Source organism: Ceratotherium simum, chromosome 3 (assembly GCF_057802395.1).
Source record: "Ceratotherium simum simum isolate JZ-2026a chromosome 3, ASM5780239v1, whole genome shotgun sequence".
Lineage (NCBI taxonomy): Eukaryota > Metazoa > Chordata > Mammalia > Perissodactyla > Rhinocerotidae > Ceratotherium > Ceratotherium simum.
In genome coordinates this window covers 30700987-30715785 of record NC_141902.1, presented here as the reverse complement: position 1 = coordinate 30715785, position 14799 = coordinate 30700987, and the positions used below count along the sequence as shown (strand labels likewise).

The 14799-nt window shown below is 36.7% G+C and overlaps 1 protein-coding gene across 1 annotated transcript; it reads left to right on the top strand.

Annotated features, from left to right (window-relative positions):
- The first annotated feature begins 8364 nt into the window (after nucleotides 1–8364).
- On the top strand, nucleotides 8365–9410 carry LOC101398163 (olfactory receptor 4F3/4F16/4F29-like). The gene has a single exon (XM_004421984.3). The coding sequence runs from the start codon at nucleotides 8374–8376 to the stop codon at nucleotides 9310–9312; it is 939 nt and encodes a 312-aa protein (XP_004422041.2). The 5' UTR covers nucleotides 8365–8373; the 3' UTR covers nucleotides 9313–9410.
- Nucleotides 9411–14799: the final 5389 nt, after the last annotated feature.

Genomic DNA, 14799 nt, shown 5'->3' with positions numbered 1-14799 from the left:
AGAGAATGATGGTGTTCATGCCCATGGTTACTCACTGTGCAGGAGCAAGATGACCTGCCCCTGAGGATGTCAGTCAGCCTCTTTCCCTCTCTGTCCTAGAACTGCTTAATTGGCACTAAAAGTGGCCATAGCAGCATAGTTGAAGTCTCTGCATAAAATGAGCAACATGAATTTCCCCTCACTAAGGCTTATTTGCCTGTCATCACTGCTGAGTGCTCAAGCTGCCAACACAAAAGTAAACGGTCAGCACCCTGTATAGTACCACATCTCACCCTACTCTGAGAGGACTAGCTGTCTACCTTGTGGTAGGTTGAATAGTGTTAAACCTTTCTTTTATGGAACGGGGAGATGTTTATCTTCACAGGGATATTTATCTCTGTCTTTCTATTTCTAATCTCATTTTATAGGATAAATATTATATATATAAATATGTCCTAGAAATGTAAATTTTACAGATAAATATATTACAAATACAAATTATCAAATATAAATATGTAAATATATATTATACATAAAAATTATATATAAATACAATATATATTATAAATATATAAAATATACTCTAAATACATATGTTTATAATACATATATAATGCATGTAATAATATAGAATATATTTACATTATATAAATTATCTATCCATCTATATAACTGTTTATTTATTTTGGGTACTGCTTTGTCTTTGCCACCCAGAGTGCTGCTGCCGGCACTACCATTTATTGATTCATAGGATACTTTTACTGCCTTATCTGTCGCTAGGGTGTTACATACAATATTTGTCTGGAGATATTTTTATGGGAAGTGAAGTGTGACCGTGGGCTTATGCCCATGGCATTCACTGGACTTACTCATGCTCCAACACCCAGAAACAACTGGTGGATAGAGTGGTGGAATGGCCTAGAGAATGCTCAGCTTTTGTACTAACTGGGAGGTGAACATCTTGCAATTTTAGGAAGCTTTCTGTTTGATGAAGTACATATCTTGAACCTGTGGTCAACGTATATATTGCCACCTGTCCTAAAGCTGGAATGTGTAAGCCCAGGGTGGAAAAAGTGACTCTAATGATAAGACCAAAAAATTTACAGAGGAAATTTATGCTTCATATTCTTGTGGACTTTGGTTTAGCAGGTTCAGAGGTCCTAGTGCTCCAGGGAAGAATGTTTCCAAAGCGAACACTGCTGAGACCAGCCTATGACCCCTTTGGGCTCCTCAAGTCACTGAACCAGCAGAGAGATAAGGACCTGCCTCTGACATTTGTTGGGGCTGCGGCAAGAGTAAAAATGGATGTCCATAAGCTATATGTTGAAATATTTGAAAGTTATAAATCAAGGTAACAAAATCTTGAGTACAGTATGTTCTATCCATCTATGTTGATAAATATATATATGATAACTATGCATACATATCTATATTAAATCCTGGAAAGCCAGGTTTGTGGACTTGGGGAATTTTGAAAAGAAATTCCCAGGTTTTAGGGACCAGAACCTGATCTAGAAGAATGGGTATAGGCTCCAGGTAAGTATATCTCTTTGGTTCCTTGAAATCTTCACATCATGGTGAAGGGCATGATTGGGAAGGGGCCAATTTAGGGTCGTCTGGAGGATGGGGATCATGGCAGGGGATTCTCTTATTTGGGTCTGAGAATAGTACTGCTTGTCAGGTAGACAGATTCCAATTACCAGGGGGAAATTTGGTTCCTATTCCTCACTGGCAGCGAGGAGTATTAAGTCCAGAACTCAGGGGCTTTATGGGAGTGTTTCTTAGTACTACTTTGCCCAATAGTTCCAGTCAATGGAAAATAGTGGCATCCCATTAAATGAAGGATCATCTCAAGACTGATAACCTTATAGGAATGAAGTTTTTTTCATCCCACCAAATAGAGTACACTGTCCAGCTTAGGTATTGTTGGAAGTTGAGATGAAATGAGGGAAATTCTTTTATAAAAATAGACCTCATGATCAACTATACAAATGGGGCTTTTGATAGCTATGTTTTATATAAATTATCTTTTTCTTCCCCCCTTTTCCCTTATATAGCTCATATGAATTACACTGGTGGAGGCTAACATTTTGGGTTTAGACCACTGTGCAATGATATAATAGCTAATTATTCTTCGATGATGCTCAATTTCTTCTAACCTGATATTATATTTCCTGCCTTGTTTGTCCCCTGGATCAAAGACAAGAATGGATGCAGAGAGAAAAAGGATAGCTTCCATTTGCCCCTCCGGTTCCACTCAACCCTTCTTCACCTGACTTTGTGCCTTTATTAAGCTCTTTGTCAGTTATGTAATTTGAGTGTGCCATTTTATTGTCCTGGCAGGATCTTGACTGATACAAGTATACAAAGTTGAAAGTCAAAATCCTTGTTTTCCCACATAACTGACCCACTGTCCTGAAGCACTTTTCAAAAAAAAGTTTATTGTCTGCCTGTTCATATACGTATAGATATTTATACAGTAGTCCCATCTTATCCACGGTTTCACTTTCCATGGTTTCAGTTACCTGCTGTCAACCATGGTCTGAAAATATTAAATGGAAAGTTCCAGAAATAAACCATTCATAAGATTTAAATTGCACACCTTTCTGAGTAGCATGATGAAATCTCACACCATCTCATTTTGGTCCACCGGGGATGCGAATCATCACTTTGTCCTTTCATATCCTCGCTGTATAAGCTACTCACCCATTAGTTACGTTACTTAGTAGCTGACTTGGTTATCAGATCGACTGTTGCGGTAACACAGTGCTTGGTTTCAAGTAACCCTTATTTTATTTAGTAATGGCCTCCAAGCACAAGAATAGTGATGCTGGCAATTCAGATATTCCAAAGAGAAGCCCTAAAGTGCTTCCTTTAAGTGAAAAGGCAAAAGTTCTCACGTATTAAGAATAGAAAAAAAATTCTAACCTGAGGTTCCTAAGATCTAAGGTAACTTTTATTACAGTATATTGTTATAATTGTTCTATTTTATTATTAGTTATTAATATCTTATTGTGCCTAATTTATAAATTAAACTTTATCATAGGTATGTATGCATGGAAAAAACATAGCATAGGGCCGGCCCTGTGGCTTAGTGGTTAAGTGCGTGCACTCAGCTACTGGCGGCCGGGGTTCGGATCTAGGCGCACACCGATGCACCGCTTCTCTGGCCATGCTGAGGCCGCGTCCCACATACAGCAACTAGAAGGACGTGCAACTATGACATACAACTACCTGCTGGGGCTTTGGGGAAAAAAAAAGGAGGAAGATTGGCAATAGATGTTAGCTCAGAGCCAGTCTTCCTCAGCAAAAAGAGGAGGATTAGCATGGATGTTAGCTCAGGGCTGATCTTCCTCAAAAAATAAATAAATAAATAAATAAACATTTGAAAAAAAAAAAGAATAAGAAAAAACATAGTATATGTAGGGTTTGATGCTATCCACGGTTTCAGGCATCCACTGGGGATCTTGAAATATATCTCCCGCAGATAAGGGGGGACTACTGTATGCCAAAGCAACACACTGTACATGCTATTTTGCTACCCCAAGTTTCATTCAACCGTGTGTTATCATCTCCTTTAACTATATAGAGTTAGAACTTGATTTTCAATGGCTTCAGAGCATTTGACTGTATGGATGTATTATAATTTCTTTAACTTATCATCAATTGATATATCAAATGATATATCATCAATTTCAGTTGTTTCACTCACTTTTAAGGTCTATTCACTGGAATTAACTTCCATACAGCTAAATCTTTGTGCACATCCATAATTACTCAGCATATGATTGTATAAAAATGAAGTCTGGTGTACGTTCTTCTACTATTTAAACTAGACTACAAAATGCAGCACATTGGCTTTTCTGAAGATGATTAAAATGGTTTTAGTTAACTTTTTGAGTTAATATTTACCTATTTTCAGAAATTAATTCTAATGTGTAATTAACCATATTTATAAAATTTCCAGCAAGATAGCACAGAGATATTAAACAAAAACATTCCACTCTTGTCTCCCTCTTCCTCTCTAACATCTTATTATGAGTTTTTAGATCCTTTGTTTGCTCTGGTCAAACCAAATAGTTCTCCGGGGGCAAAGTCCCCTGATCCATAAGCTCCTTGCGGTATCACTTGGTCACTGTCCTCTTGAGCTTATTAGCTTTACTTTTCTTATGGCGGGATTTAATATAGCACTTTCTGCTGGAGAACACAGGAGAATCTCAGACTCCTTGAAGATGTTGTTCTCTTTATACAGGTAAAATGGAAAGATGAAAATAAATTTAACGATACAAACAGCAATTTTAGTTTCAGACATGATTTTGTTGTTGGAATTGCTATCAATATGAGTCATATCCTCATGTGCATGAGTGTTTTCCTAAAGCAAAGTAGATAGTGTCCAGGATAAGCAAATGAATAGTACAGAATAATTGTGAAAAAGTTTATTGAGGTATTTGAAAAAGTAAACTTGACTTTTAGCTAGAATCACATTGTACCTAGGGTAATGTGAAAGACATTAGAAAAAATCAAAGGGTTTGTAATATTTTGGATTCAGCATAGGTTGCAATTAATCACTCTGTTCCCGATACTGATTAAGTGAATGATTCTCACCCTCTGCCACTTGATAAACAGGCAAGAAAAATGATGACACACGAAAATATAAGAAAACAAGGGTAATTGTATTTTTCTCTCCATTAGCTTTTCAAAACAGATGAGTATAAACTGACGATCTTCTGTGAAAAGGGAAACAAATTTATTAGGAACTTGTCAAGTTTACAAGATGGAAAAGGATTTCATAGACATCTCCATGGAAATAAATGGCATGGAGACCAGAAAATCCAAAGCTGAATAAATAATTTCCAGAGTATAGTGCCATTTTAAAATATGATGTGAAAAAAAAAAAAAACATAAAACTACCATGAGATCAAACTAGTTTTCCTGGTCTCTTTGTGGTTTAGAATTAGAGTGGTTTGTATTAATTTTAGCTCTAAGTTTTAAGTAGAATGAATAAAGGTTTTGAGAAGGCTGACAAATGAGAATTTTTTTGGATGGAAGGGAGTAAGTGAGAAAGAGGTCTTAAGAGGAAATATAAAACCTATGGAGTTTTGTGAATGCTGCAAACAGAAAGCTAAGGGGTGACTTAATATGTTGCATTTAGGTACATAGAAGTTTATTTGAAAAGAGCACAGAATTTTCCATATTTCCTTCAGTTATAAAAAGTAAAAGTAGAAGTGGTCTTAAATTAGAGGAGGCAGGATTTTTCTTGGGCATAAAGAAAGTTTTGTGACAATTTAAAAGATAAAAATGTAGAAAGTTTGAGCTGAGGGAGATGTTAAACTCAAAATATTTTTAAATTGAAGAAGACATTTATTTGGACGATATGTTTGGTTAGTACCTTGTTCAAACCTCACAGTTGTCTGTAGATCCCTTTCAACTTGTTGACTCTGTTATTTGGAACCTCAGTAACCAATATTTCCTTCATCTATAAAGGAGTAAATGTGTGGGAATCTGTTTGGAGGATTACTCACTTCCATATGGATCAAGAGAAAGGATTAATCACAACAGAAGGCAAAGAGTTGGCCTTGTATTTTGCATCCTAGATATTTAATTAGTTAAAAAATTATTGGTATAATTAATATACTTAGCAAAAATTATTTCAAAGGACAGCCAATCTATAAGAGAAGATGATTTCAGAGCACCATCATTCAGGAGTTTTTCTCTATGGGTATTTGATGACTTTTAGGTGAATAGACATCATATCCTTGTGAGCCCATTTAGAAACCTGTCTCTGACTTTTGCTCTGGACTAAGATTTGAGTCCTGACTCTGTCTCGTGACTTTAACACTGTGATGACCCAAACTTTTCAACTTTCTGTATTCCCTGATATTTGAATGGGTATGCTCTCATCCTTTTAGTACATCTACGTTCCATTTTTATATCTGGTTCCGCTTTAAGCTAACTTTTCCTAAAATTCACAGTTCTTATTTAGTTGATGGGGAGTAGAGAGCCAAAAGGCAAATAAATTCAGAGCGTATGTGCATAACTGGTAAAGGCTTACTGAGAAACTCTGCCAAGAGCCTTAGCACTTAAAAGACACCTGGAGATATAATACTGTAACTTGTTTATAATTATAGAATTTCTGAAGAGTTGATCCAAAAAGTTATGCAAATCATACCTCGTAAACTACCTTTACTTTATTTAGAGTAAGCTTTCTTCTTTTTTTGTCATTATACACATACTTTCCTAATTTCATTTTTCTTTTTAGATTTTCCTTTTAATCTTAGTTATTTCTTCTTTTTGTCTAATTCTTCTTCACTTTTATAATCCCTTATCTTTTATCTTTCTTTGTCACTTAGAAATTATGCACAATCTTTTACCCATCTTCCTTAATTATATAATAAGGCATATTTCCATGTATTTTTTAATAATTCAAATTCGTGCTCCTTTATCTTTCAGAAACTATTATTTCCTGAAATATTTACATATCCCTATTATGTACCTGGTGTGATTCTAAGTCGTGGGATACATTGGATAACAAGACAGATGTTGTCCTTAACTTTATGGGAGTTGCAGTCTCATTGGGAAGGAGAACAAACAAAGAATCAGCGACTTACATTTGTTGTAAGTACTACAAAGAAATATGATGTTTTTCTGAGAGCAAATATATTCAACCTGCAGTAAATGGCTTTTATTTTAATCACTAAAAGAATATCACTATTGTGATCTCCTACTATTATGTACAAGGAGATACTCATAACATATTATTGAATTATCTTTTAGACATGGAATTTTGATGCTCTCTTCTGGCCAATACCATTTTATGTTGTTATTCATTCTCTTATCTCATGTGTTGATCACTATTATGGACAAGTGAGAGAAAGGGAAGTAAAATTAACATTTACTGCATATTTATACATTAATAGCTACACACTGAATACACAATTGTAAAACTTTATTTTATCCCTTCTACTTACTCTGAGAAGTTAGTATTATTAGCTGCAATTTCATAGATAAACTGAAGTTCAAGAATTTAAGTAACTTGATCAATATCAACTTGTCAGTGGCTCAACCACACCGAAATAAAGCTAAAATTACAAGATAATGTGATAAGTCCTTACACAGAAATTTGAACAAAATGCTTTTCACTACACCATGATGCATGTCATATTTTTAAGCTTCTCAGAGCATGTGTTAAGTACTCTAGGGCAGTGTTTCTCAGATTATCTTTGGTGAAGAAACGACGTTTTTCCAATCCTTCATGGACTGATACTTTAGTAAATACAAACTCATATACTTGGGTTTTGCTGTGATGCAAAATTGCTGGAGAAGTTTCTAAATGCTAACTCTCAATTTCTGCATGTAACATGACGCAAACCGGTAACAGACAATTCATGGACCTGCACCTCTGTGTGGACCACTTTTTCATTGCTTCAGGGAATCCAAATATGAATAAGTCATAATCCCTGCCTTCCAGAAGCTTACAGTCTGCTTGGTGAGTTAGAACTGTACTCGGTGTACTAAAATACAAGAGATAGTAAAATAAATGCTAGTAATATAAAGAAAGACCTCAGAGATACGGTTGAAATTTAATAAATCTTGAAGATAAATATGTTCCGGAGATAGGGAGTCAGGAGGACGTGTCTGTTTGCCAGAATAAGGCTTGTAGTCTTGGAAGTGGGTAGAATAGTTGAGAAATGGTGAAGAGTTTTGTGTGACTGGAGCCAGGTGGTATTAGTGTAGAACCAAAACTCAAAAGAATTTTGGGTTGAATTCCTATTACCCATGTTGACCAATTTTGTACCTCATGAAGAACAGCATAGCATCTACCCTGGGAGGAAGCAGAGAGGTATTATTAATTGCAGAGAAAGCATGCTGGTTATGCTAGTAATAATAAATGCTAGTAATAATAAAGTAAGACTTCATAGAGGTGGTAAACATTTAAGAAATGTTTAAGATGAATATGTTCCCAGAGGTAGGGACTGAGAAAGAAGAGAAGAAGGGTCTGTCTGCCAGATGAAGGTTTACAGGCTTGGAAGTGTTTGTAATAGTGATTAGTTCTATGTGACTGGGGCCAGGTCATATTAGTTTTGAATGAAAAATCAAAAGGTTTGTGGTTGAATTCCTGTTACTCATGTTAACCATCTTGTATCTCACAAGTAGGGTCACGGCATCAATCCTGGGAGGAAGCAGAGGGTATTAAATGCAGAGACAACTTGGTGTGAGAGAACAACTCCACATGACAGCCACCCATTTCTCTGTGATCCCATTTCAGAGGCCATGAATGTATTAGGTCATTCTTAATGCTAAAGTAGAAATAGGTTTTCATAACTTTGACCTCTCTCCTAGTTATTAAATTATTATGATAATTTACTTTTTCAGGTAGAAATACTGACAAAGCCAATGGATCGAGCAAATCACTCTGTGGTGTCAGAGTTTGTGTTCCTGGGACTCACCAATTCCTGGGAGATCCAACTTCTCCTCTTTGTGTTCTCCTCCACGTTTTATGTGGCAAGCATGATGGGAAACTCCCTCATTATGCTCACTGTGATTTCTGACCCTCACTTACACTCCCCCATGTACTTTCTGTTGGCCAACCTTTCCTTCATCGACATGGGAGTTTCCTCTGTCACTTCTCCCAAGATGATTTATGACCTATTCAGAAAGCATAAAGTCATCTCCTTTAGTGGCTGCATCACTCAAATCTTCTTCATCCATGTCATTGGTGGTGTGGAGATGGTTCTGCTCATACCCATGGCCTTTGACAGATATGTTGCCATATGTAAGCCCCTCCACTATCTGACCATCCTGAGCCCAAGAATGTGCATCTTCTTTTCAGTGGCTGCCTGGATGACTGGCCTTATCCACTCCGTGGTTCAATTGGCTTTTGTGGTAAACTTACCCTTCTGTGGTCCTAATGTGTTGGACAGCTTTTACTGCGACCTTCCTCGGTTCATCAAACTTGCCTGCACAGACACCAACCGACTAGAGTTCATGGTCACAGCCAACAGTGGGTTCATCTCTGTTGGCTCCTTCTTCATACTGATCATCTCCTATATTGTCATCATTCTCACTGTTTATAAACACTCTTCAATTGGTTCATCCAAGGCTCTGTCTACACTGTCAGCTCACATCACTGTGGTAGTCCTGTTCTTTGGTCCTTTGATATTTGTCTATACATGGCCATCTCCCTATATACACCTAGATAAGTTCCTGGCCATCTTTGATACAGTTCTTGCTCCTTTCCTGAATTCTGTCATTTATACATTCAGGAATCAAGAAATGAAGGTGGCAATGAGGAGAGTGTGCAGACAGCTAGTGAATTACAGGAAGATCTGTTAAGTGTGCCTGTATCATGAAGAACCTTTATTGATTATTGAAGTTCATTATTGATGGTGAAACTCTGAAACTTTTCTTTGTTCTACCTCGTTTTGATTATATACACTGATATTGAATCTATTTTGTCTTTCACTTAGGAGCGAGGGAGATTCACTTCTGAAAAGAGAGATGGAGTTACCTATGAAGTATTTATAATCAAAGATTATGATAATCTTGAGCCTTAATTCCTAGGGAATAATACGTATATGAAGGAACTATTAGAAATACAAAAGAGGGCAGACTTTTTTAAGGCCTTCAGAACAGGGAGAACTTGCTCTCTCTTTTTCACAGGCATCTGTTAAGTTGTTGTAGCAGACAGGAATTCAGCACTTAGCAGAAAATGCTAAGGGAGCATTGAACTGAGTCTTGTATTGTATGCCGCAGCTTGCTCACATTCTACCCCTCCTTTGGGTCTCTGCTAGGGCTGTGTAAGGAGGGCAGAATCTTTGAGAGCACACACACAGAGTCTTTGAGAACACACATGGAGGAGCCCAGTGGATGCATGTCTCTGGGTAGAAGCCATGTGAGCTATTCTTGGCACACAAAGAACTGGGAAAACACCAGGATTTGTCTCCCTGATTAGCTTTATGCTACCCAAACCCATTAAATTTCCATTCTCCTTTTCTTCCTATTTCTTCCTCCTCATTTTTCCTCAGCCACTTATGGTCTCTGGACTTTCCTCCTTTCCCTCTCTTTTTCAGGCTTCCATCATTGTCCTTCTTCTGTTCCATCATTCCTCCTTCTTTTCCTGCTTCCCTTCACTTGCTGCTCTGTCTACTTCTAACATATCTTACTGCTGTCCCTTTTATTTGTTTATTTTTCTTCTCTTTTTTAATTGATGTATAATTTATATATTACATTAGTTTCAGGTGTACGACATGATGATTTGATATTTGTATATATTGCAAAATGATCACCACAACAAGTCTAGCTAACATCTGTCACCATACATTACTATCCCTTTTTTATTTATTTATTTATTAATTAATTTATTTTTCCTCCAAAGCCCCAGTAGATAAGTTGTATGTCACAGCTGCACATCCTTCTAGTTGCTGTATGTGGGATGCGGCCTCAGCATGGCCGGAGGAGCAGTGCGACGGTGCGTGCCCGGGATCCGAACCCGGGCCTCTAGTAGCAGAGTGCAAGCACTTAACCACTAAGCCACGGGGCCGGCCCCTGCTGCTAGCCCTTTTAAATTGCTATTATAATTATTATAAATTTCCTCCTCCACAGGTTTCATGTCTTGAAGAACTTGTTTTGGCCAAAAGAGCTCACCTGTGGAGTGTGAGTGAGGGGAGAATAGCTAAATGGCAAGGGTAGTGTCGCTTAGAGTGGTGGCTTTCACACTTTTTGACAGTGAGGCACAGTAAGGAAAACAAGATACATCGCAGTATATACCCTGCCGTTCCCATGAAGAACTGAATAAAAGTTTCTTGTAATGATATCTATTTTTTATGCACTTGTCTTTTTTTTCTTTCCTTTCCTTTTTTCTTCTCTTCTATTAAAAACATCTGTTTACAATCTGCTTTGTGAGCTACAGAATCTCTGTTTGCTCAGAAAATTACACAGAAGCTAGAGAATTACATGTAGTGACTCTAGTTAAGAACAGGATGAACATACCAAGATAAATTTGTTATATCATTCCAACAGAGAAAGCCAAATTCCAGTCTTGCTTAGTATGCTATTCAATTGTAAAGCATTTCTAAGTCTATTTGAATAAGCCATCAAAGCTGAGCTGTGCAAACTTTGCCAAAATTTTAACATATATCATTTCTTCTTTTCAGATTCATTATTTGAAGTTATATACATCACTGAAGCAAATAGAATACACTTCCTGAAAACCATCTACAGCTTTCTATAGCCATTCAGTTTTGTCTCTTACTACCCTCTTTCACACTCTGGAATAACATTTTATCTTCAGATAAATGTACCCTTTTTTCCCCTTAATAAACAAAACCAGATCCTATTACTTGCTAGTAAGTAATATTTTTTGGTCCTGTTACTTCTAGTACAGTCTTCGCAACTTGTATTACTTATTATTTTTAACCAACATAACCAATTTCTATTTCACTGAGAGTTCTTGAAGGTAACTGAGAATTGTCTGTCATATACAACCATTTTAGTAAACCAGCAGAGCTCATGAGCACACTACATATAACCCCCAACAGACACCCCCATCCTACTTACCCCTTCTTACAGGCAGTAGATTTTACTCTTAAAGCAGCAAAAATGAACACATTCAATACCTTGATCAAAAGATACAGATACTTTGTAAAGATAAAAGTAGTCACATGTACACACACGTGCACACACACGCATGGTGACCAATGTTTCAATATTCAATCTTTTTTTTTTTTTTTTGGTGAGGAAGATTAGTCCTGAGCTAACATCCATTGCCAATCCTCCCCTTTTTGCTGAGGAAGATTGGCCCTGTTGTCACAAATGGCTGGATTTCGTCGGGTATAATGCAAAGTGAAATAAGTCAGAGGGAGAAGGCCAAATACCGTATGATTTCCTTCATTAAGTAGTAGATAATAACAACAATAAACAAACACATAGGGACAGAGATTGGATTGGTGGTTACCAGAGGGGAAGGGGGGAGGGTGGAGGGTGAAAGGGATAATTCGGTACATGTGTGTGGTGATGGGTTGTAATTAGTATTTTGGTGGTGAACATGATGTAGTCCATGCAGAAATAGAAGTACAACGATGTACACCTGAAATTTTTGCAATGTGATAAACCAATGTTACTGCAATAAACAAATAAGCTAAAAAAAAAAAAGAAAAAAAAAAAGAAATTTAAGACAATTAAAAAAAAAAAAAAAAAAAAAAGATTGGCCCTGGGCTAACATTCATGCCCATCTTCCTCTACTTTATATGTAGGATGCCTGCCACAGCATTGCTTGATAAGTGGTGCGCAGGTCTGTACCCGGGATCCGAACCAGCAATCCCCGGGCTGCTGAAGCGGAGCACGTGAACTTAACCACTACATCACCAGGCTGGCCTCCCTCAATATTCAATCTTATTTTAAAATTATCCAAAGAATATCCACTAATTACTGTACCCAAGACTAAACCGGAGTCTTAAAATTGCTAAAGATATTAAACATTATGTTTATTTATTTTATTTTATTTTATTTTTTTAGTGAAGAAAAATTTGTTTTTATTTTATTTTATTTTTTTTAAAATTTTTTCTTTATTGCAGTAACATTGGTTTATAACATTGTATAAATTTCAGGTGTACATCATTATACTTCTATTTCTGCATAGATTACATCATGTTCACCACCCAAATACTAATTACAACCCATCACCACACACATGTACCGAATTATCCCTTTCACCCTCCTCCCTCCCCCCTTCCCCTCTGGTAACCACCAATCCAATCTCTGTCCCTATTTGTTTGTTTATTGTTGTTATTATCTACTACTTAATGAAGGAAATCATGTGGTATTTGACCTTCTCCCTCTGACTTATTTCACTTTGCATAATACCCTCAATGTCCATCCATGTTGTCACAAATGGCTGGATTTCATCGTTTCTTATGGCTGAGTAGTATTCCATTGTGTATATATACCACAGCTTCTTTATCCATTCCTCCCTTGATGGGCACTTAGGTTGCTTCCAAGTCTTGGCTATTGTGAATAACACTGCAATGAACACAAGGGTGCATGTATCTTTACACATTGGTGTTTTCAGGTTCTTTGGATAAATATCCAGCAGTGGAATAGCTGGATCATATGGTAGTTCTATCCTTGATTTTTTGAGGAATCTCCATACTGTTTTCCATAGTGGCTGCACCAGTTTGCACTCCCACCAGCAGTGTATGAGAGTTCCCTTCTCTCCACATCCTCTCCAACACATGTTGTTTCCTGTCTTGTTAATTATAGCCATTCTGACGGGCGTGAGGTGATATCTCATTGTAGTTTTGATTGGCATTTCCCTGATAGTTAATGATTTTGAACATCTTTTCACGTGTTTGTTGGCCATCTGTATATCTTCTTTGGAGAAATGTCTGTTCAGGTCTTTTTCCCATTTTTTAATTGGGTTGTTAGTTTTTTTGTTGTTGAGATGCATGAGTTCTTTATATATTTTGGAGATTAAGCCCTTATCAGATGTATGGTTTGCAAATATCTTCTCCCAATTGTTAGGTTGTCTTTTCGTTTTGTTGATGGTTTCCTTTGCTGTGCAGAAGCTTTTTAGTTTGATGTAGTCCCATTTGTTTATTTTTTCTATTGTTTCTCTTGCCCGGTCAGACATGGTATTTGAAAATATGTTGCTAAGACCGATGTCGAAGAGCGTACTGCCTATGTTTTCTTCTAGAAGTTTCACAGTTTCAGGTCTTACATTCACGTCTTTAATCCATTTGGAGTTAATTTTTGTGTATGGTGTAAGTTAAGGGTCTACTTTCATTTTTTTTCATGTGGCTATCCAGTTTTCCCAACACCATTTGTTGAAGAGACTTTCTTTTCTCCATTGTATGTTCTTGGCTCCTTTGTCAAAGATTAGCTGTCCATAGATGTGTGGGTTTATTTCTGGGCTTTTGATTCTATTCCACTGATCTGTGTGTCTGTTTTTGTGCCAGTACCATGCTGTTTTGGTTACTATAGCTTTGTAGTATATTTTGAAATCAAGGAGTGTGATACGTCCAGCTTTGTTCTTTTTTCTCAGGATTCCTTTAGCTATTCGGGGTCTTTTGTTGTTCCGTATAAATTTTAGAATTCTTTGTTCTATTTCTGTGAGAAATGTTGTTGGATCTTTGATAGGGATTGCATTGAATCTATAGATTGCTTTAGGAAGTGTGGATATCTTAACTATGTTAATTCTTCCAGTCCAAGAGCACAGAATATCTTTCCATTTCTTTGTGTCTTCTTCAATTTCTTTCAGGAATGTTTTATAGTTTTCGGTGTACAGATCTTTCACCTCCTTGGTTAAGTTTATTCCTAGATATATTATTCTTTTTGTTGCAATTGTGAATGGGATTGTATTCTTAATTTCTCTTTCTGCTACTTCGTTGTTAGTGTATAGAAATGCAACTGATTTTTGTATGTTGATTTTGTATCTTGCAACTTTTCCATATTCGTTTATTACTTCTAAAAGTTTTCTGGTGGATTCTTTAGGGTTTTCTATATATAAAATCATGTCGTCTGCAAATAGTGACAGTTTCACTTCTTTCTTTCCAATTTGGACCCCTTTTATTTCTTTTTCTTGCCTGATTGCTCTGGCTAGGACTTCCAGTAGTATGTTAAATAGGAGTGGTGAGAGTGGGCATCTTTGTCTGGTTCCTGTTCTTAGAGGGATAGCTCTCAGTTTTTCACTATTGAGGATGATATTAGCTGTGGGTTTCTCATATATGGTCTTTATTATGTTGAGGTACTTTCCTTCTATACCCATTTTATTCAGAGTTTTTGTCATAAATGGATGCTGTATCTTGTCAAATGCTTTCTCTGCAT

Excerpts from the sequence above, each read along its gene's own strand:
- LOC101398163 (XM_004421984.3), top strand. The coding sequence starts at position 8,374 with ATGGATCGAGCAAATCACTCTGTGGTGTCAGAGTTTGTGTTCCTGGGA.